The sequence below is a fragment of the Musa acuminata genome, chromosome BXJ3-1 (genome assembly GCF_036884655.1).
Source record: "Musa acuminata AAA Group cultivar baxijiao chromosome BXJ3-1, Cavendish_Baxijiao_AAA, whole genome shotgun sequence".
Lineage (NCBI taxonomy): Eukaryota > Viridiplantae > Streptophyta > Magnoliopsida > Zingiberales > Musaceae > Musa > Musa acuminata.
The window spans coordinates 2,891,747-2,910,083 of record NC_088349.1 but is presented as its reverse complement, the minus strand read 5'-3'; the positions used below and the strand labels follow the sequence as shown (position 1 = coordinate 2,910,083).

At 38.1% G+C, this 18,337-nt stretch overlaps 3 protein-coding genes across 4 annotated transcripts; 2 read left to right on the top strand and 1 right to left on the bottom strand.

The window, feature by feature from the left end:
- The first annotated feature begins 252 nt into the window (after positions 1-252).
- On the top strand, positions 253-3,793 carry LOC135629523 (small ribosomal subunit protein RACK1-like). Its single transcript, XM_065137014.1, has 2 exons — positions 253-1,220; positions 3,478-3,793. The coding sequence occupies exons 1-2, from the start codon at positions 345-347 to the stop codon at positions 3,574-3,576; spliced, it is 975 nt and encodes a 324-aa protein (XP_064993086.1). The 5' UTR covers positions 253-344; the 3' UTR covers positions 3,577-3,793.
- A 1,450-nt stretch (positions 3,794-5,243) lies between these two features.
- Positions 5,244-5,621, bottom strand: LOC135628315 (NRR repressor homolog 1-like). The gene has a single exon (XM_065134922.1). The coding sequence runs from the start codon at positions 5,619-5,621 to the stop codon at positions 5,244-5,246; it is 378 nt and encodes a 125-aa protein (XP_064990994.1).
- A 4,560-nt stretch (positions 5,622-10,181) lies between these two features.
- Positions 10,182-18,328, top strand: LOC103988190 (probable galacturonosyltransferase 6). 2 transcript variants are annotated; one of them, XM_009406751.3, is made up of 9 exons: positions 10,182-10,460; positions 10,596-10,648; positions 10,735-10,776; positions 10,876-10,975; positions 11,131-11,189; positions 14,956-15,194; positions 15,351-15,708; positions 16,840-17,358; positions 17,821-18,328. In XM_009406751.3, exons 1-9 carry the CDS (start codon positions 10,337-10,339, stop codon positions 18,094-18,096), a joined length of 1,770 nt encoding a protein of 589 aa, XP_009405026.2. In that variant the 5' UTR covers positions 10,182-10,336; the 3' UTR covers positions 18,097-18,328. The 2 variants fall into 2 exon arrangements, with proteins under 2 accessions (XP_009405026.2, XP_018686997.2); XM_018831452.2 differs by lacking the exon at positions 10,182-10,460 and having other exon boundaries at positions 14,982-15,194.
- Positions 18,329-18,337: the final 9 nt, after the last annotated feature.

Sequence of the window (18,337 nt, the reverse complement as noted above, 5' to 3'; positions counted from 1 at the left end):
TAATTTCTAATTGTTGTACGTATTTCTTGACTGATCGGACCGAACCGGGAATAACCGGGTTCGCATTATTTGGTCCGGTAGGTTAACTCCATTTAATTTACCGGTTCACCAATGCGCCCGGTTCAGTTAACTCCATATGCTTAAATACTGATGGGCTGAACCAAAGCGTCCATTATCGGCCTACAAATCCGCTGAAGGCTCGTCTCGAACCAAACAAGCCCAATTCCCGTCATATATAAAAGCCATCGCGTCTCGCCTCAGTCATTCCCTTCGAACCCTAGCCGCCATCCTCCTCCTCCTCCTCCTCCTCATCGTACTCTCCGGCGAGCGTCACCGTCGCTGAGATGGCCGACACCCTGGTCCTCCGCGGTACGATGCGAGGCCACAGCGATATGGTAACGGCCATCGCCGCCCCCGTCGACAACTCCGACATGATCGTCTCCTCCTCCCGGGACAAGTCCGTCCTCGTCTGGCACCTCACCAAGGATGCCCCCGCCGCTTTAGCCGACGGTTCTGGCGCCGGCTCTGCCTACGGTGTCCCCCGCCGCCGTCTTACCGGTCACTCTCACTTCGTCGAGGACGTGGTGCTCTCCTCGGATGGCCAGTTCGCCCTGTCCGGCTCCTGGGATGGCGATCTCCGCCTCTGGGACCTCTCCACAGGCGCCACCACACGCCGCTTCTCTGGCCACACCAAGGACGTCCTCTCTGTTTCCTTCTCCGTCGACAACCGCCAGATCGTCTCCGCCTCCCGTGACCGTACCATCAAGCTCTGGAACACACTCGGCGAGTGCAAGTACACCATCCAGGACGCCGACGCCCACACCAACTGGGTCAGCTGCGTCCGCTTTAGCCCCAACGCTTACCAGCCCACCATCGTCTCCGGCTCCTGGGACCGCACTATCAAGGTGTGGAATCTGACCAACTGCAAGCTCCGGAGCACCCTCGCCGGTCACTCCGGATACGTCAACACTGTTGCTGTCAGCCCCGACGGTTCCCTCTGTGCCAGTGGCGGCAAGGATGGGGTCACGCTGCTGTGGGACCTCGCAGAGGGCAAGCGCCTCTACTCGCTTGATGCTGGTGCCATCATCCACTCTCTTTGCTTCAGCCCCAACCGGTATTGGCTGTGCGCTGCCACCCAGGAGAGCGTCAAGATCTGGGACCTTGAGAGCAAGACCATTGTGCAGGATCTCAAACCTGAGACCACCACCACCAAGAATCAGGTAGCATGGGACTCTCTGAATTTCCTGTTGTTTGGTGTTTTTTATCTTCATATAGTGATCGGATATCTGTTTAGTTTGTAGCAAACCCGAAATGCTCATTATGATATGCGATTTATTTAATGTTTATTTTTGTGTTGCTTTTAGGTTAGATGAGACTGGCATTCTTGAGCATACTATGAGATTTTCAATTTTTAGGAACATTCAAGATTCCTTTTGCTGTTATTGCCTACAGTGAACTGGAAATTAAGTCACTTCTAGTTCTTTTTGTTGCATAGGTTGAGATCTTTCACTGCTAGTGTTTGTGAAGCTTCTTCATGATAACAATTTCAGTTTTAAGTTTACTTTGTGGTCACTTGCGCCTATGATGTGCTAATTTACGATTGAGTTGATATTGTCATGTTGAATCACAGAAAATCATTTCTGATTTGCCAGAAAAAAATGATCTGCTTTACTCTCAAATGTTTTTTCTTTTCTATTCGCTAGCTGGTAAAACATATCTTAATTAGTCAAACTTGGTGTAAGGTATATCAGCATAGCTTCCTTTTTTCCCTGTCTTGGGCATTTTCTCTGGCAAAACATAAGCTAAATAGTCAGGTGGAGTACCATAACTCAGTTTTTTGTTATCATTCTTGAAGTCATTCACAAAGTATGGATAATGTGCTTGATTGTGGAGATGAACTGTAGATTCATCTTCTTCAGGGCATTTATTTGGGGTTTTTAAGTGAAACTTTTATCCCAGATCAAGATTAAGCAGGATTCTATTAAAAGCAACCTCAAATGAAAGGTATTAGCTGTCATGAAGAATATTATCTATAAATCAATCCAGAGAGATGTCAGCACAAATTGCTTCAGTAATCTACCAGAGTAAATCAGCCACAGTTCTGGACTGTTGCTTGAAAGTTCTTGTGTCCTTCTCAATCTATATGTGCTGAAATTGCTGCTGGTAACATACACTTTGTTGTATCTGAAATCCTTGTCTTTTCTTTACAGTGAGTCAATAATCAACCAGCTTCTAGCTTCAGATCAATGGATTTTGCCATATTGCAATAAGGATTCCCATAATCTGCTAGTTGTTTTACAAATGAAATAAGTAATGTTGAGTTTTTTAATGCTAGTTGTCTCTGATTTTAGGGTGTTTTGTTTGACTTGATTTGGTTTGGTCAGGTTCGTTCAACTGACAGTTTTTGTCTTGATCAATATCAGCAGGTTTTGATAGTTGACATATGGGTATAATTTTTTATGAATGGTGTCAACAGGGTCTTCTAGAGAAAGAAGCAACTATTGCTTGCACTTATTATGTAAACTATGGCATCCAATCATGTATTGAACCACCACGATAACTACTTTAGATGGTATCTCAATGGTGTACGGTATGCAGACTTTGAGTGTTTGTGCTAAACCTTAGACATGGATGCATGGCCACAACACAATATCATTAATATTTTCCTGAAAAGTTTGTGCTATAACTACACATCTGCTGATTTTTTACGATGATAAGGTGCAATCTGCCACCATGTCAGGTCTCATAAAAGTAGCTTGTTAGGGGAAGTGAAGATGCTAATAATAACATGAAATCTGGACATTTTCCATGGAGTAACATAGTTGAATCTTCAATCTTGAAAAGTCGCAGTGGGGTGATAGCCATCCCTCAGCCCTTTGTAACTTGTTTGGTTTTTGTTTACACTGAGAACCACTTTAACACAGTATTCTTAGTGTCAAAAGCTGGAAAAACTGAACAGGCACTGTGGGTTTTGCAATAGTTAGGCTTCATACAATTTTTTAGTAGATGCTGATACAAACTTTCCAAGTGGATTAATTGAGTTCAAGTTAACCATAGTCATTTTGTTCTATATGCTAGCTGAACTTGTTTTCAGTTGTGCACTGAAGTCATTTCCTTTAATGCCTGTAATGTTGTTTGTAATCTTACAGTATAGTACACACTAAATTTTATTAAGAAATATCTATTTGGTTATGTTTGACTTGCAGTTGCTGTTTTCAGGTCTTGTCTGGTAATTTTCCTTTTTAGCCTTTAATTATATGCTTACTATCTTGCATGTGTTTTTTGGCGTTCAGAGTTTAATTTGGTAAGTCAAGTTAGATGTTATCAATTACCTTTGTTCCCACAAGCCATGTGGTTAGATTAAGCTTTTCGATTAGAACTGGTTTTCTTCTGTCTACTATCTATCACCAAGAGACTTCATATTATTGCTTTAAATTATTGTCCAATTTGATATGTCATCCTCTACTGTTGCTGCAGATGCTGTACTGCACAAGCTTAACATGGAGTGCAGATGGTAGCACGCTGTTCACTGGTTACACTGACGGAACCATCAGAGTCTGGGAGATACGATACTAGACATGGAGGAGCTAATCCGAAACTTGCACTATGCTTATTTTTGCTTGGAGACAGACATAATGCTTGTTAGTTTTCGTTATTCTGATTGATGTTTCTGGCAATTTAGTTTGTTGTTCTTTGGAATTTTAAGTAGCTCTTCGAAGCTATTCTCATTTGAAATCTGTGATACAGTTCCTTTGATTTCATAGTAATTGCTATCATTAAATTATCTCGTCCACATACATTTTTGTGATGCATCCTCGAGTGCAGCAATTGGTTTTCTATATAAATGTTGAGCATAATTAGTCTTTATGCTAGCGATGAGACTGGTAGGTTGGTGTCGTGATAGCTTGGTTGGCAGAAGAAATAGCTTGTGGAAGATTGGACCATTTTAGGGAAGGAAACTCCACAGCGAAGGTTTACTTTCCACACTGCTTCAAATACTGCTAGTTTTCTGCAATCAATAACGTGTGTATTAGTAGGTAATGTGCCTCATGTGATGAGAAATTTAGCCTCTGTGCTACTATGTTTTTTGTTGAAACCGCAACTTTGGAGTTTTAATTTTTGGCACTAAGTCCAAAGCCATTTATTATTATTTTTTTGTTTGGAGTCGAACTAATTACTTATGATCATTATTATAATTTTTTGTATTTAAAAAATTTATATTAAAAAATTTATAATTTTAAAAATAAAATAGATAATCTCATTTATCCTAAATAGAAAATGATTTTAATATTTTTATTTTTAAAATAAAAATAAAAATAATTATTTTTATTTTTATAGATTTAACACGTAGTATTATATAGGGCTTGATAGGGACTTCACTAGCTTCATGGTCTGCAGCGCGAGCGCATGCATTCCCTTTTAATTTTTGAAAATAAAAATGTTCCACGAGAATTTCTTAAAATTCGAGTTTTTTTTTATAGAATATATATATATATATCCTAAAAATTTCTGTTTGTTTGATTGATGAATTTAACCTATCTCTTTCTTTTATTCTAAAAGTCAGTCCTAATTCATATCTTCATCCTCATAACCAAAATAAAAAATCGCATTGGGTCATATTGCGATTGAGGTTTCTTGAATGGCTATAAGATTATTGCACTATTGTTGGTTTATGACATGGCAAAATGATCTGATGATTATAAACAAAGAGTACGTTCAAAGATGGGTTTCCTAATATGTAAATCACAAATCAAATAACTGAAGTTAAATTATGATGAATCTATTAAGGAAAAATGATGTTAGTGGTATGGATTTCTTTTAACAAGTGTCTTTAGATTCATCGCATAGGATAAATTTAAGATTATTCATGTGGAATCGATCGAAGATATTACTTCAAATTCTATCCAAATCCGTTCTTATCCCTTTAATTCTGAAACTTGGTTCACAATTATTATTAGAGAGGGGATTAGCCCTTCTCAGTTGATATTTTTGTGTTCTGCTCTAAATCTTCTTTTTCTGCTTTTACTGTTTAGTTAATATATATATATATATATTTATCTTTGGCAACAAAAGAACAAAAACTTACAATTGGGAATCCATTAACAAAAGCGACGCGATCTGTCGTATGCCAACAGATTAGACACCATAGAACAAAAACTACACATCAAACAGGCATATCTCATACGTTAATGGGGTTGAGAATTATATTCTCTTGAAGAGAAATGGAGGCTAAGCTGTCGGTATCAGAGAGAAAGACACAGATCTAAGCCACGACTCTTCCCTTCTTCTCCCTCCTCCTCCCTCTCCTCCTTTCTCCTTTGCTTCGGAGGTCTCGACGCGTCGATCGCCGAGCTACCACTGCCTTCCTCTTCGTCCTCCTCCTCCTCCTCATGCATGAAGTCTTCCATCTCGAACCTCGGCTTCCAAACAGGCTTCGCCGCTTCCTTTCTCAGCCTCTTACGTTGGCTTCTCCTCAGGGAGTCTCTGATCGCTCTGATGTTCGCGATCAAAGCGTAGAACTTCTCCATCCCTTCCTCCTCGCGGTTGTCATCTCCTTCCCGACCCCCATCCGGTGACTCCGCCGGAGCTGATCTCTCTCCTCGTCTCCTCCCTCCTTCCATCCTCCTACGTAGAAACAGTCAGCCCGTCCGTAAGTCGAGACGCAAAGAGAGAGGGTGTGAGTCGTCTATATAGCGCTGGAGAGAGCGGAGGAGTGATGCGATTTGGTCAAATCTCGAACGTCAATTCGGGTGACTGCGTCAACCATCCTGCGCTCGACTTCATATGGTCGTCAGCGCAATGACGTAGGAAGCAGCATCTGAGGAAGCTCGCACTGACACCACAGCAAATAAATAGACAAGGAAACCTTCCTTCCTTCCTTCTCTTGGGGAAGAAGACAAGGTGCAGATGGGGCATCATCATCTCATTGTCTTTCCAACTCCCCCGTCACATGAAATCATGGATCACCATCATTAAATTCATGATGTAACCTAAGATATTAGAGTAGATTGCGTGCCTCTAACAATCTTAGATCCTTGTCCTATCAATAGTTGATGGGTTTTCTTTTTCTTCCTAAAATTGATCCATTGATTCTAAACTATTAATCTAAACAATCGATTGATATAGGATTAAACTGAGCATTATATGATTCATTTATTAAAAGTCAAATAACGATGAATCCGAGATCGATATCAATATATATCATATGGATATCGATACGGTCTAAATATTTTAAGTTCAAACCGCAACACGATTTTAGTTACCAAATTCATTTTAGTTTAATATCATATCAAAATTCAAAAAATGATGATTTTGAATCAAATTGATCAAAATTAGATTGATATAATATATATAATTCGATTCTTTTAATTCTTGATAATTTATGATTATATATATATATATATATATATATATATATATATATATATATATATATATATATATATATATATAAACTCTTACTCCTCTTGACTAATAGGCTTGAAATCTATTTTATATAGCAGTGAGTGATTGAGATAGAATATAATTATATGCATATTGAGGCAGGTGTTAGAACATTAGAAACCTTCAGGGAAAGAGATGCAGGTGGAAAGTAGTGGAATTGGTCAACGATCTATTTGTTTGTTTGTGGAGAGACGTGTGGCTGCGTCAGTCAACGCTTAAGTCATTCATAAACATCCAATCCGTTCTTTTCTCGTCACTCCCAAATTCAAACTTGCGTATTAGATTTTCTTCTTGTTTTTTTTTTTTTTTTGATTGCTATGCATAAAAATTATTGGACATTAAGCACATAAAAATTATGTTTCTTTGTTGAGATAAGAAAATAGGGTGCCTTAATGACATCTCCTTCTTCTTCTTCTAGAGAGAGAGAGAGAGAGAGAGAGAGAGAGAGAGAGAGAGAGGAAAATGTCAACCAGAAATAAACAAGTTTTCTTGCCACATCCCATCGGCTAAAGAAGAACACATTCATAAGAACTCCATTGCAAGATCTGAAGAAAGAATAATATATTCTTTTAGGGGTCAGTTTATGTTAAAAGTTTGACGGAGGAAAGCTTAAATTTTCTTCTAATCGCTGCTTACTTATTTTTAATCTCTTAGCATAAATGTTCTTTTGGAAAGAGAGAAGGAGTGTCGTTAAGAAATTATTTTTCACAATATAAGACGCGGGTTTAATTCATAAATTGAACATTAATGCAATACGATATTGATTGTTTTTTGTATTATTGTTCTTTCGTAATTGGGAATGTTATGTGGACAATTAAGAGTTTATAAGTAAAGTTTCGAGTTGATTGAGTTGTTGGATAATTTAAAGTTATAGAATATATAGTTTAACGATTAGTTTGACACAAAAATTTATAAAAGAATTAACTTAAAGTAACCCCAATAATTTGAGAACTATCCATGTAATTAGTCTATATGTATATTTTATACACTTGTTTAAAAAAAAGAAATATTTCATAAAAAAATTATATCAAGTAATACTTCATCAACACCGAGATCTCTATCAACAATCAGTTCGGACGGCTCCTTAATGTCTCGGGGTAGATCGGTCTACTTTCATCTTGAGCTAGAACTTGATCGAATTATTTTCTCAATATTGTATCGGACGACTGACGCTAAAATTATCAATTTTAATATTAGAAGGAGAATTTGATATGACGTAGAACAATAATCTTCGGAAGAAGGTCCATTAGCACTTATATCTTTTTCAACATGAGGTTTGGAGCAACCCAACCCACATTCTCCTCTATTATTACTTTTAGACATAACTGAATCATAATCCATATCATTATAACTCAAGCTTCTCTCCATATACAGTTGATCCACCACTCATGATGGTATGGATAGAAGCCTTGCTTGGGCTATCCCAATAACTCTATATTCTCTCATGAATGATATAGTCATCAATCACTTCACCTGTCTCATCATATAATGTAGATCTAAGTATGATTGAACACTCTATATTATAGCTATATCATGCTAATATGGTCACCTCACCATCCCCTATGGGGGAAAACGATAGATCAAATAGATTCAAGTATAAAGCTTCAATGAATGACACCAACGCCACTTTCTTTATTCGATTCCAAGAGATAAAGTAGCAATTGAAAGAGAATTATAATTTACTAGAGAAAGGGTGAAACAAACTCATATAGTCACTCTCTCTTCATCCAAGGATTCAAGAGGAGTCAATCTCTTAGGGATCCCAATTACGAAAATATTTAACAACAACATATATCGATCCCAAGAAGCATATAACACCGACAAATGACTCCTTATGCCATGTTAGATTTTTTGTCGTGCCAATCAATCCTAATTATACTTCGGGGAGTAGCTCAATAATAATTTCATCATCGACCTTTTATATCAGTGTTTAGCCAACTTGCAAAGCAGTTTGGAGCATATTTCATTAGTGGTTGACTAAAGGATCCTCTTGAGCGAAGCCACTCATGACAACATTCCTCGTATTCTTAGCTTCCTTCTCTCCTAGAGATGAAGCCTAGGATTGTCATTGAAGTCATTCTTCATCTAAGAATTCTGTCCTTATTTTCTTCTCTTATTCACATACCATATTCATCTGTACTTTAGACATCCAAACAAGTCACGTATTTTTAATACCAATCTCAAGCGATATTTCATTGTTGCCTAAATCTCCATCGATAAAATTATCTCTGATGACTTCTCGATGTTTAGGATAGAGCAATTTGTTTTGGCCTCATTTTCATCAGCATCGTATTAGACAACCTGTTTCGAGATTATCAAAAAGGATTACAAGAAATATTCATCATCAAATCGCCAACAAGTCAAGCTTAGTTATCATGCATCTCATCTCAATGATATTATTTTTTTTTTCTGAAAGATTTAAGCTTTTTTATTATAACAAAAAAGAGAAAATAACTTTATTTTATTTATTTTTCTCTCATTCTCTTGATATGTAATTTATATTTTTAAAAAATTATTAAGCCTATGATCCGAGAAAATTACTTATCTGTTCAACCATCAACCCATTGACTTCGAGGATTGACCAATTCGACGTCAAACGTGCTGCCCACATATATGGGTACAAAAAATCCAATCGAACGACCAAAACCTACGCTTTATGAAGCCCACTGGAAGATCCACAAAAGTCAACAACAATTTATTATGCATACCGCAGATCGAAGCAACGTTGACTCACATCGATCTCAGGCGGCTATCCGTTGTTTTCAGCGTCAATTAAGCCAAGAGAGCAACCCTCACTCCCATACACTTGTCTCGCACTCTCATCTTCCTTTATTCTCACGTCACCTTTTCTCGACCTCCAAGCAATCGTTTGACACACACACAGTCTCTTTGCCTCTCGAGAAAGCATCGTATTCCACACCACAGAGTGGCCGCGTGCGTCCTTTCCTCCTCCGTCATCGGCGCAGCCAACGCCTGCAAGCCAACGCACCGCGAGAAGACGACGTCTCTGAAGTCACTTTGCAGAGCGCAAGAGTGGCCCTATGAGTCGTCACCCGTCACCGTCATTTCTTAATACTGGATCGGATGCTGCGGGCCCGGACAGGAAAATTGGACGTCGTCGGTTCCTTTCATACGTGGCGAAATATTATTCGTAAAAGCAGCTGTTTGGTATTGAGCGATGGAGAGGCCGAACGAAGGGCGTCGTACCCGGGTCGGATGATACGCGGGCTCGGACAGGAAAATTGCGCGTCGCCATTCGCAATCATGCGTGCCACTATCTCATTCGTCGAATCAGCTGTTTGGCATTTAGCGATGGAGAGGCTGAACGAAGGGCCGTCGTTCCCCGTCACCGTGATTTCGGAACGCCGGGGTCGGATGACACGCGGGCTCAGATCGTACGTGCCACTATCTCATTCGTTGAATCAGCTGTTTGGTATTGAGCGATGGAGAGGCTGAGCGAAGGGCGACGTTGCAAAGAATCATAACTGACCTCGTGATGGCGATTAATCGGTGGAAACATCGAGCGGGTTTCAATTATGCATATTTACCCCAACGAAATCCATGTATTGCATATGTACCTTTGTTTAGGGACAACCATATATAGTTTCTGCAAATTCGTTGTTTACAAGGTTGTATTTACAAAATTCTTTGGAGGATTTACACGTAAATAGAACTGCTGGAGAGGTGTTTTCGAATATAGAACGAATTAATATGGACAGAATAATTAACCAAAAAAAAGAAAAAAAGAAAGAAAATAAAATAAAAGAAGAGCGGAGGACGACGCCGCCTGTTTCTTCTCGGCGATCTCCGACCTCGAGGCGATCCCGAAATCCTAATTCTAATGCCGATCTCGCGCAATGGTCGCCCTTGACCGTGGTGGTGGCTGCCGTCGATGATGGTAACGCTCCGTCGGTCGTGTGTCACGGTCCTCACCCTCGCCCTCCTCGCCGCCTCCTTCCTCGCCCCGCTCCTCCTCTTCCTTCGCGTCCCCGCCGCCGATATCTCCCTCGCTCTCGGTGATCCCATCTTCCGCCACCGCCCTCTGTGCCCATTTTTCTATTTACTTTTGTTAGTCGACTCGAGTATATGGACTCGATTTCGACATTTTCTTAATGATTTTAATTGATTTTTATGAGTCTTTTTCCATACAGCAAGGAAGGAGTTTTACAGGGAGGGCACCGGTTTCGTGAAGAATCTCTCCTCTGTATGATTCAATTTATTTCTTCTCATTCCTTTTTTTTGGGGAACTCTGTTGTTTTAAGGATCCCTTTTAACGGTCTGGGAATGCAGGGACATAGTTCTAATGGTATGCGGCTGAATGCGATCGAGCAGGTGATCACTCCTTTGTGTAGGTCGAGTGATAAAGTGGATTACCTAAATCTAGTTGTTTAGGTGTTATCTGTTGGGTATTTACCATTTCTTTGGTTTTAGGAAGCTGATGAAAGAGTGAGACTGCCCAGAGGTGTTGTTTACCAGAATGAGGAATCGACAAATGTTCAGAGTACTTCCAGTGAGAATGCCACAGTTTCTGGTATAACTGATGGAAGTTCTATGGAATTTTCTCGACAATTGATGTTTTAAAAATTTCTTGTTTTATGTAGCCTGCTTATTTTGGTCGATTCACATGAGGAGTGTTTGATTCTGTGCTTTTTCTGTTTTTTTCTTTTGATAATGATTTTGGTTCAGGAAATGTTGGAGATGGAGGGCATCAGAATAAACATGAACCAGGATCTGCTGGTAGAGAGGTATTTCTTTTCTAGTATATGGATTTTTTGCAGTATCTTTTTTGTTTGAGATCTGTGAAGGAGCCATTACGATTCATGTATGAGTCTCCTAATCGGAAGTTTAGATAAGTGAAATAGATGTAAACCTGATTATATCAGTCATAATTCATACAACATCTTCAAATATGCAGTCATGGTTCTCCTAATCATAAGTTTAGATAAGTGAAATAGATGTAAACCTGATATATTAGTCATAATTCATGCAGCATCTTCAAATATGCAGTTACTAGGTTTCTCAGTTCATTCTGCTTATGATGCCATGTTAAACAGTACTCAAAGGCCCAGTGTTGAACCTATCACAAACATTGGTATCGCTATCTTTCGTCAAAAGTTATTTTGGTCCCAACTCCCAAGATGATCTAAAAGTAGAGAGCATAGTAATTATATGTCATTATTATTAGCTGCAAAATTTGCAAACCCTTTATTAAATTATGTTGGAGGCTCTATTCCTTCAGATGCCATAGAGTTGGTGTTGACTGTTTTGCCGATGAGTGCAAACTCTACTTTGTGCTACCTGAACCAGCTTTTGATGAATTTTGGAAGACTAACTTGACAATCAGGATGTCACTAAGTACCTTTGCCTTCATTTCGCTGCAGAATGGTGCACAAGTTAAGGGGTGCCAGTTTTCATAGGAAAGCTCAAGTTGGGATTAGGGCTTGAAACATACAAAAATGAGCAACTTCAAGAAAATTTCTGGCAGCTATAGTTTACTGGAACACCCCTCATATAGATTACAAAATTGATTACCTAAAAACAGATGCATTTTTTAAGCAACTTTTGCTTGTTTCTTTTGAAGAGATCGTCTTGATAGGGTACTGCTGACCAGTATGGGATAATTTTACTTCATTTCTTATTTAATAAATTTTATTAGTTTATAGAGTATTTTTCCAATGTCATAAGTTGTCTAATGATACTATTTTCCATAATTTTATATTAGTTACCAATATTGTTTGTATTATTAGTTACTAAGTTAGTAAGATTGCCCAAGGAGAAAAAAGGAAGTTGATGAAGAATAAAGTGAAAAGAATCAAAAAAATATTTTGACTGGACCTTACAAGTCTTAATTGAAGGTTTTGTCTATGTAAAGACGTTTACTTGTTTGAAGATTCTAGAAAGATGGAAGACTGTGAATACAATATTTATCAATAAAGAGAGACATCTGTTATAATAAGTTTGAAATTTTTTCTTCCTAAAGAAGAAAACAATAAATAATTATTTGACTTGACATAATTTTCTTAGTTATAATTTTGTCTCATTTTTGTAGTTTCCTGTTTCATCTAGAGGACATTATAATAAGAGGGAAAGGGATTGCTGCTGAGAAATCAATTGATAAATGAATGACTAGTTCTTTTTCTTACATTATGTATAAGTAGTGTGAATCTGAATTCTTTGTTCCGTATGATTTTATACTCCACGTGTGAGATGTGCAAAGGTATGAGACCTTCATGCACTAAACTCAATTGTTGAGTTGGAGTTTGGTAGTCTCTTTTACCATCTCACTTATCTTTCATCATTATTATTTTACTCTTCATCTCTTTCTCCCTTCCTCTATTCTCGAAACCATAAAAATAGTCATTCTATGCTCGTCACATGCTCTTGTTCTACATCAAATGAGGTACCACTTGGAACTATTGTGGATTCAGGTGTGTGGTAGTAAGACCCATTAGTGAAAAATGTTTGAAAATTAAGGACACATTTTATGGCATTGCTCCTCTACGACTTTAAATAAATACCTACAATCTTCTTGTTTTGTTTATCTACACCAACAAACATAAGTATAAAACTTCTTTGAGGCAATTAGGCCCTTAGCTACAATTTCTTGGTAGTTCTTCTGCAACAAGAATGTCAAAATATGAAACTAGTGACAAGGGCTATGTAAAAGTTATGCTTTTAACATTCCACTTTGTTACTCAGGTTCTCAAAAGACAAGTTGTCACTACCCAGTCTAATGAAAGAACTGACCCATTAACTTGATGAGCTTAGAATCACATGATTTAAAATCCTTAAGACTAATTTAATGGTAATAGGCTTATTTAGCTCTATAAATTAAGTCAATTCTTGTCCCATATCCAATTTTAGATCAAACATCAAGTGTCAATCTCTCACACTTAAGATTGTTAAGGTTGAACCAATATATGGCCTAAAATTATCTTAGTAGGATGTTTGAGGTCTACTCCAGTGGTGGTACACATTTTAATGTGCCTCTAGCCATACTCACAAGTTGATCTTTCTTCCTTGGATCTTTCATCATGCAACGTACAAGACATGTGAGGTCCATCCTAGTAGTGGCTACATGATGTAATGAGTCTCCAACCGCTTTCATGAGTAGTTCTTTCTTGCTTGGATCCTTCATACCTAATACTAAGTTCGCATTAGAACTGGCTGAATGAGAGAAGTGGCCCTTTTAACTTAATGAACCTATAACTATGTAATACTTAAATGCTTAAACCTTAATGATAGAACAACCAAAGAATGCAGAATCATTCAGACTGATTCATCCTGGTTGGTATATAATGGTTTGGGTATGAATTGAGATGCGGACCATCTGCTCTTGAGTGATCCAATTTTGTTTATTTATATTTTTCAGAAAAAACTACGCTCTTAATGTTTTGACTCGGTTGCTGCCTGCCGTGCCACAGGTCCACTCCTTGCTTGCTGCTGTGGGACCATTGCTTCTCCTCCTCTGCCTCCTCTTCCTATTTTTCTTCCTTCTTTCTTCCTTCTTTCTTCTTTTTCTTCTTTCTTGTTCCTTCTTCCTTCCTCCTCTTATCCCTCTTCTAACTAGTAAAATGGTATATTGTGTGTTGATACACCAGCATGAACTGCACCTCTATCGGTCCAGCTATGGACTGGTAAGGTTCTGATTTGCATTCCTTGAATAGATACATCTAGCATTTCAAGTTCCTCCCATATCTAATGTGAGATTAAACTTGGGGTGTCTCACAAGTTTTGCCATAGTCTATTACTTTAGCTTTCATTTAGGACCAAAGATTAATTTAGCTTTCATTTAATTTTATATTTAATTAATCTCAAAATTACATGGCTTTGAGAATTGATTTCAGGTGGTTTCTTTTAGATTATGAGGAAACTTATATATTTAGGCTTCTTGTGTAATACCATCTGGCTCCTACTTATTGAAGTTCTTTGAATAGAAAAGGTAATATCCAAAAGCTCTATCAGAAATTTGTGCTTTTTTTTATCATATGGAGTCAATCTGCATCAGTTGACATGATGCTGGCAGTTATCTTTTTATGTATAATTTTAGGGCATGCTGTGAGTCAAGCCAATATAGCCTAAAGCAAAAATTTTAGTAGAAACTAGGATACTTATCAGTGATATGTCTAGCTTCCTTCCAGTGAATGTTGATATATTTGAAAGCAAGTATGGTTAGTTTGCATTTTCTTCCACTATCAGCAGCGCCCTTAGTCTAAATTTTTTCAGGTAGCAAGAAATACAATATATAAAAAAACAGTGCAACGAATGCTTCCTAATTATATTTGTGCATATTTAGAGTCTTAGACTATGGAGATATCTTGAATTAGAAGTAAGCAAAATATTAAATTGTGCCCATCTCTGCTCACTAAGTTTTACTAAAATTAAATGAACCAAACCTCCAAATAGTTAACCAGTGAGCTATATTGATGCTAATCTGTGATGTTTGCTGCTTAAATGATGAAGTGCTTTCGTAGACTTGTAAATTTGCTGATTATTTCATTATTTAAATAGGATAAGGATCTTAAATCCTTTAACAGACCAACTAGTGGTGAAACTACTAGTTCCCGCTCTCGATCATCAACAACTGAGAAGATAAGGGAGATGGAGGATCAGATAATTATGGCAAAGGCATACTTGCAATTTTCTTTACCGAATAGTAACTCTCAGTTGGTACGAGAGCTAAAGCTTAGGATAAAAGAGATAGAAAGAGTGCTTGGTCGAGCAAACAAAGATTCAGACTTGTCCAGGAGGTACACTATTCATCTTAAAGTAAAGAAAGTCGACTGATGAAGCAGCTTATTCATATAAATATATATTGTGTCCAAATGTTTGCTCTATGACTAATGGTTGTTTTGATTCACAGAATTTTTTCTTTATCTTTTTACTGAGAACAGAACTCTGTTCAGTCATTTGCAGAAAATGAAAGCCATGGATGTTACTTTGTCCAAGGCCCACAAGGCTTATCCAGATTGCTCTGCACTGGCATCAAAATTACGTGCCCAGTTATACAATGCTGAAGAACAGGTAAGGGCACACCAGAACCAAGCTTCATATCTTGTTCATCTTACTGCCAGGACCTTCCCCAAGGGTCTTCACTGCCTATCAATGAAGCTTACTACTGAGTTCTTCACATTGAGGCCTGAAGACCAACAGTTGCCTAACAGACAGAATGTGTATAAACCAGATCTCTATCATTTTGCTATTTTCTCTGACAATGTGCTGGCTTGTGCAGTGGCTGTGAACTCAACTCTAACCACATCCATGGTAAGAATTTCTTCTGCTCTGTGCTTGCATATCTTCCAATCATCTATATGCATATGAATGTGTACTGAAAGTTGTACTTAGATTTAGATCTCCTGGATGCGTGAACTAGAAATGGTATTCAATGTGCCACTGTGAGGTGCCTTCATTTTTGTGAAGTATTAGACCATTGACAATGAAACTGTTTATGTGGTCCATATGCTGAATTGAACTGGTATCAAGTACCAACTACCTTTATTCATTCCCCTATTTAGCTTGTGTATTTGAATACTGCTTAAGTAGAACTGTAGAAGTACATATTGTAACTGATTGATGCATGTGGAAAGATTCCTAGGGTGGTTATGAGAAACTATTCTTAGATCTTCCCTTACCTCTGTTTGTGTCATCAATTTTAATTGTCTCGTCTCGTTTAATCACAATGTTTATGGGTCTTCATTTGAATATGTTCATATCATCTTAGATAATTTTCTATCGTTTTATCTTCTATTAGGCGTCACCTAGTTGTTCACGAATGAGAACATATTTTTTCTCTCTTTCCTAATAACTCTCCACATCCATCTCTGTTTTTAAGAGATGAGTAAGATGACCACCTTAGTTTTACCATGGCAGATGATATTTATTCTGACATGGCATTGACTTGTGCGATGTGTTGTACACAAACAATATTCTATCATCCAATTTGATACTATTGCTTTTAATTCCTCCTAATATTTACATCTTCTGGTTTCAAAATCCTTTAGCTCTGGAATTCCATGTGGATAGATGCCTCAGTTTTAGTATCTAACTGTTGTATAGACATATCACTGCATGCCTAGCTCAATTAATCTCTTAGTCTTCTAGAACATTTTTAAAAGGTTACCTATTTTCTTACATGGATTTATCATGCATTGAGCTACATAATAGCCGGTGCCCACATTAAATGCAAATGCTGTATGCAGCCCATTTTTCAGCTTGCTTGTGACACTATTGCCTGGTAGGAAGTTTCTAGCATACACCTTCGGTAGTGGTGATACTTAATCATTTTCTGACTTACTCGTACGTCAATAAGTAGACTGTATATCAGGTAGACAAAGTTTCTGTTAAATAACCTCAATGCATTTGCTTGAAATTTTTACTGTTAGCTCTCTTTTGCAGGAACCAGAGAAAATTGTCTTTCATGTGGTAACCGATTCCTTTAATTTTCCAGCAATGGTGATGTGGTTTTTGTCGAATCCTCCTGGGAACGTCACCATTCAGATACAGAGCTTGGATGATTTTGGATTCTTTCCAGCTGACTTCAGTACAATGTTTATGCATCCAGCTAAAGCTGATCCAAGATACACCTCACCACTCAACCACCTTCGTTTTTACTTGCCAGAGATTTTCCCTTCCCTGAACAAGATTTTGCTTTTGGATCATGATGTGGTTGTGCAAAGGGACCTCAGACAGTTATGGAGTGTAGATATGAAAGGAAAGGTAAATGGAGCAGTGGAGATTTGCAAGAATAACAAGTCGTCACTTAAATTGGAAATGCTCATCAACTTTTCAGATCCAATCATAGCTAGTACTTTCGATGCCGAGGCATGTGTATGGGCATTCGGCATGAATATGTTTGACCTGCAGGAGTGGAGAAAACAAGGTTTAAAAGGAGTTCACCACAACTTGACACAACTTGTAAGTAACACAACGCATCAGGTTCTTGTTTCATTGATCTTCTTTGTTTATTATAATTATATCGCCATTAGCATGAACTGTATTTGTCAACTACTAGAAGTCCGAAGGTGCCTAATTTCGATTTATGCAGACCTGGTTAATGATTGTGTTATTTTGCTACTTAAAAAAGGTTATTGGGTTCGTAACTTTGGCATTGTTCTTCCATTAGTTAATTATAGTGGTCGTTCTAGTTGCTCATGGTTGAGGTGGAGGTATTAGCACATAGTCATCTCAGGAAATTGGTATAGTGATCTTTCTTAATGATGACTCCACCTGAAATCTCATTGGGTTTTATATATGTTACAGTAGGTTAACAATGTTGATCTGTGAGCCTTTTTTTTGTGAATGTAGGCTATTGATGTGAGGCGGCATCTGTGTCTAGAATTGTTCTTGTCGGTTTCTAATGGCGATACCACTCTGCAGGGCCAAAGCAGGCAGCTATGGAAAGCGGGAAGTCTTCCACTGGGTCAGTTACTCTTCTATAACCACACTGTGGTCTTGGACCGACGGTGGCATGCTCTCGGGCTTGGTCGTGAGTCAGGCATGGGAAGAGCAGAGATTGAGAGGGCAGCAGTTATCCACTACGACGGGAGCAGGAAGCCGTGGTTGGACATCGCAATTCCAAAATACAGAAGATATTGGACCAAGTTCCTCGACTACGGTAATCCCTACTTCCAACAGTGCAACATCCATGAATAGCATAACAAGTCTTCTCTACAGCTTATAGTTGATGTTTGTGGAGCACATCGGCAACTTCTTATTTTTTTCGACATATTTTTCTTTTGTTGGATGTAAATCAGCCTCTCTAGCATTCTCTAATCTCCCACCGCCATCATTGTCATTAATTTGCTAATTTCTTTTACTAAACAATGAGGAATAAACAGATAATTGATGGGTTTTTGAACTGGAAAATGGAGGTGTCTTTTTTTTATGCACCGAA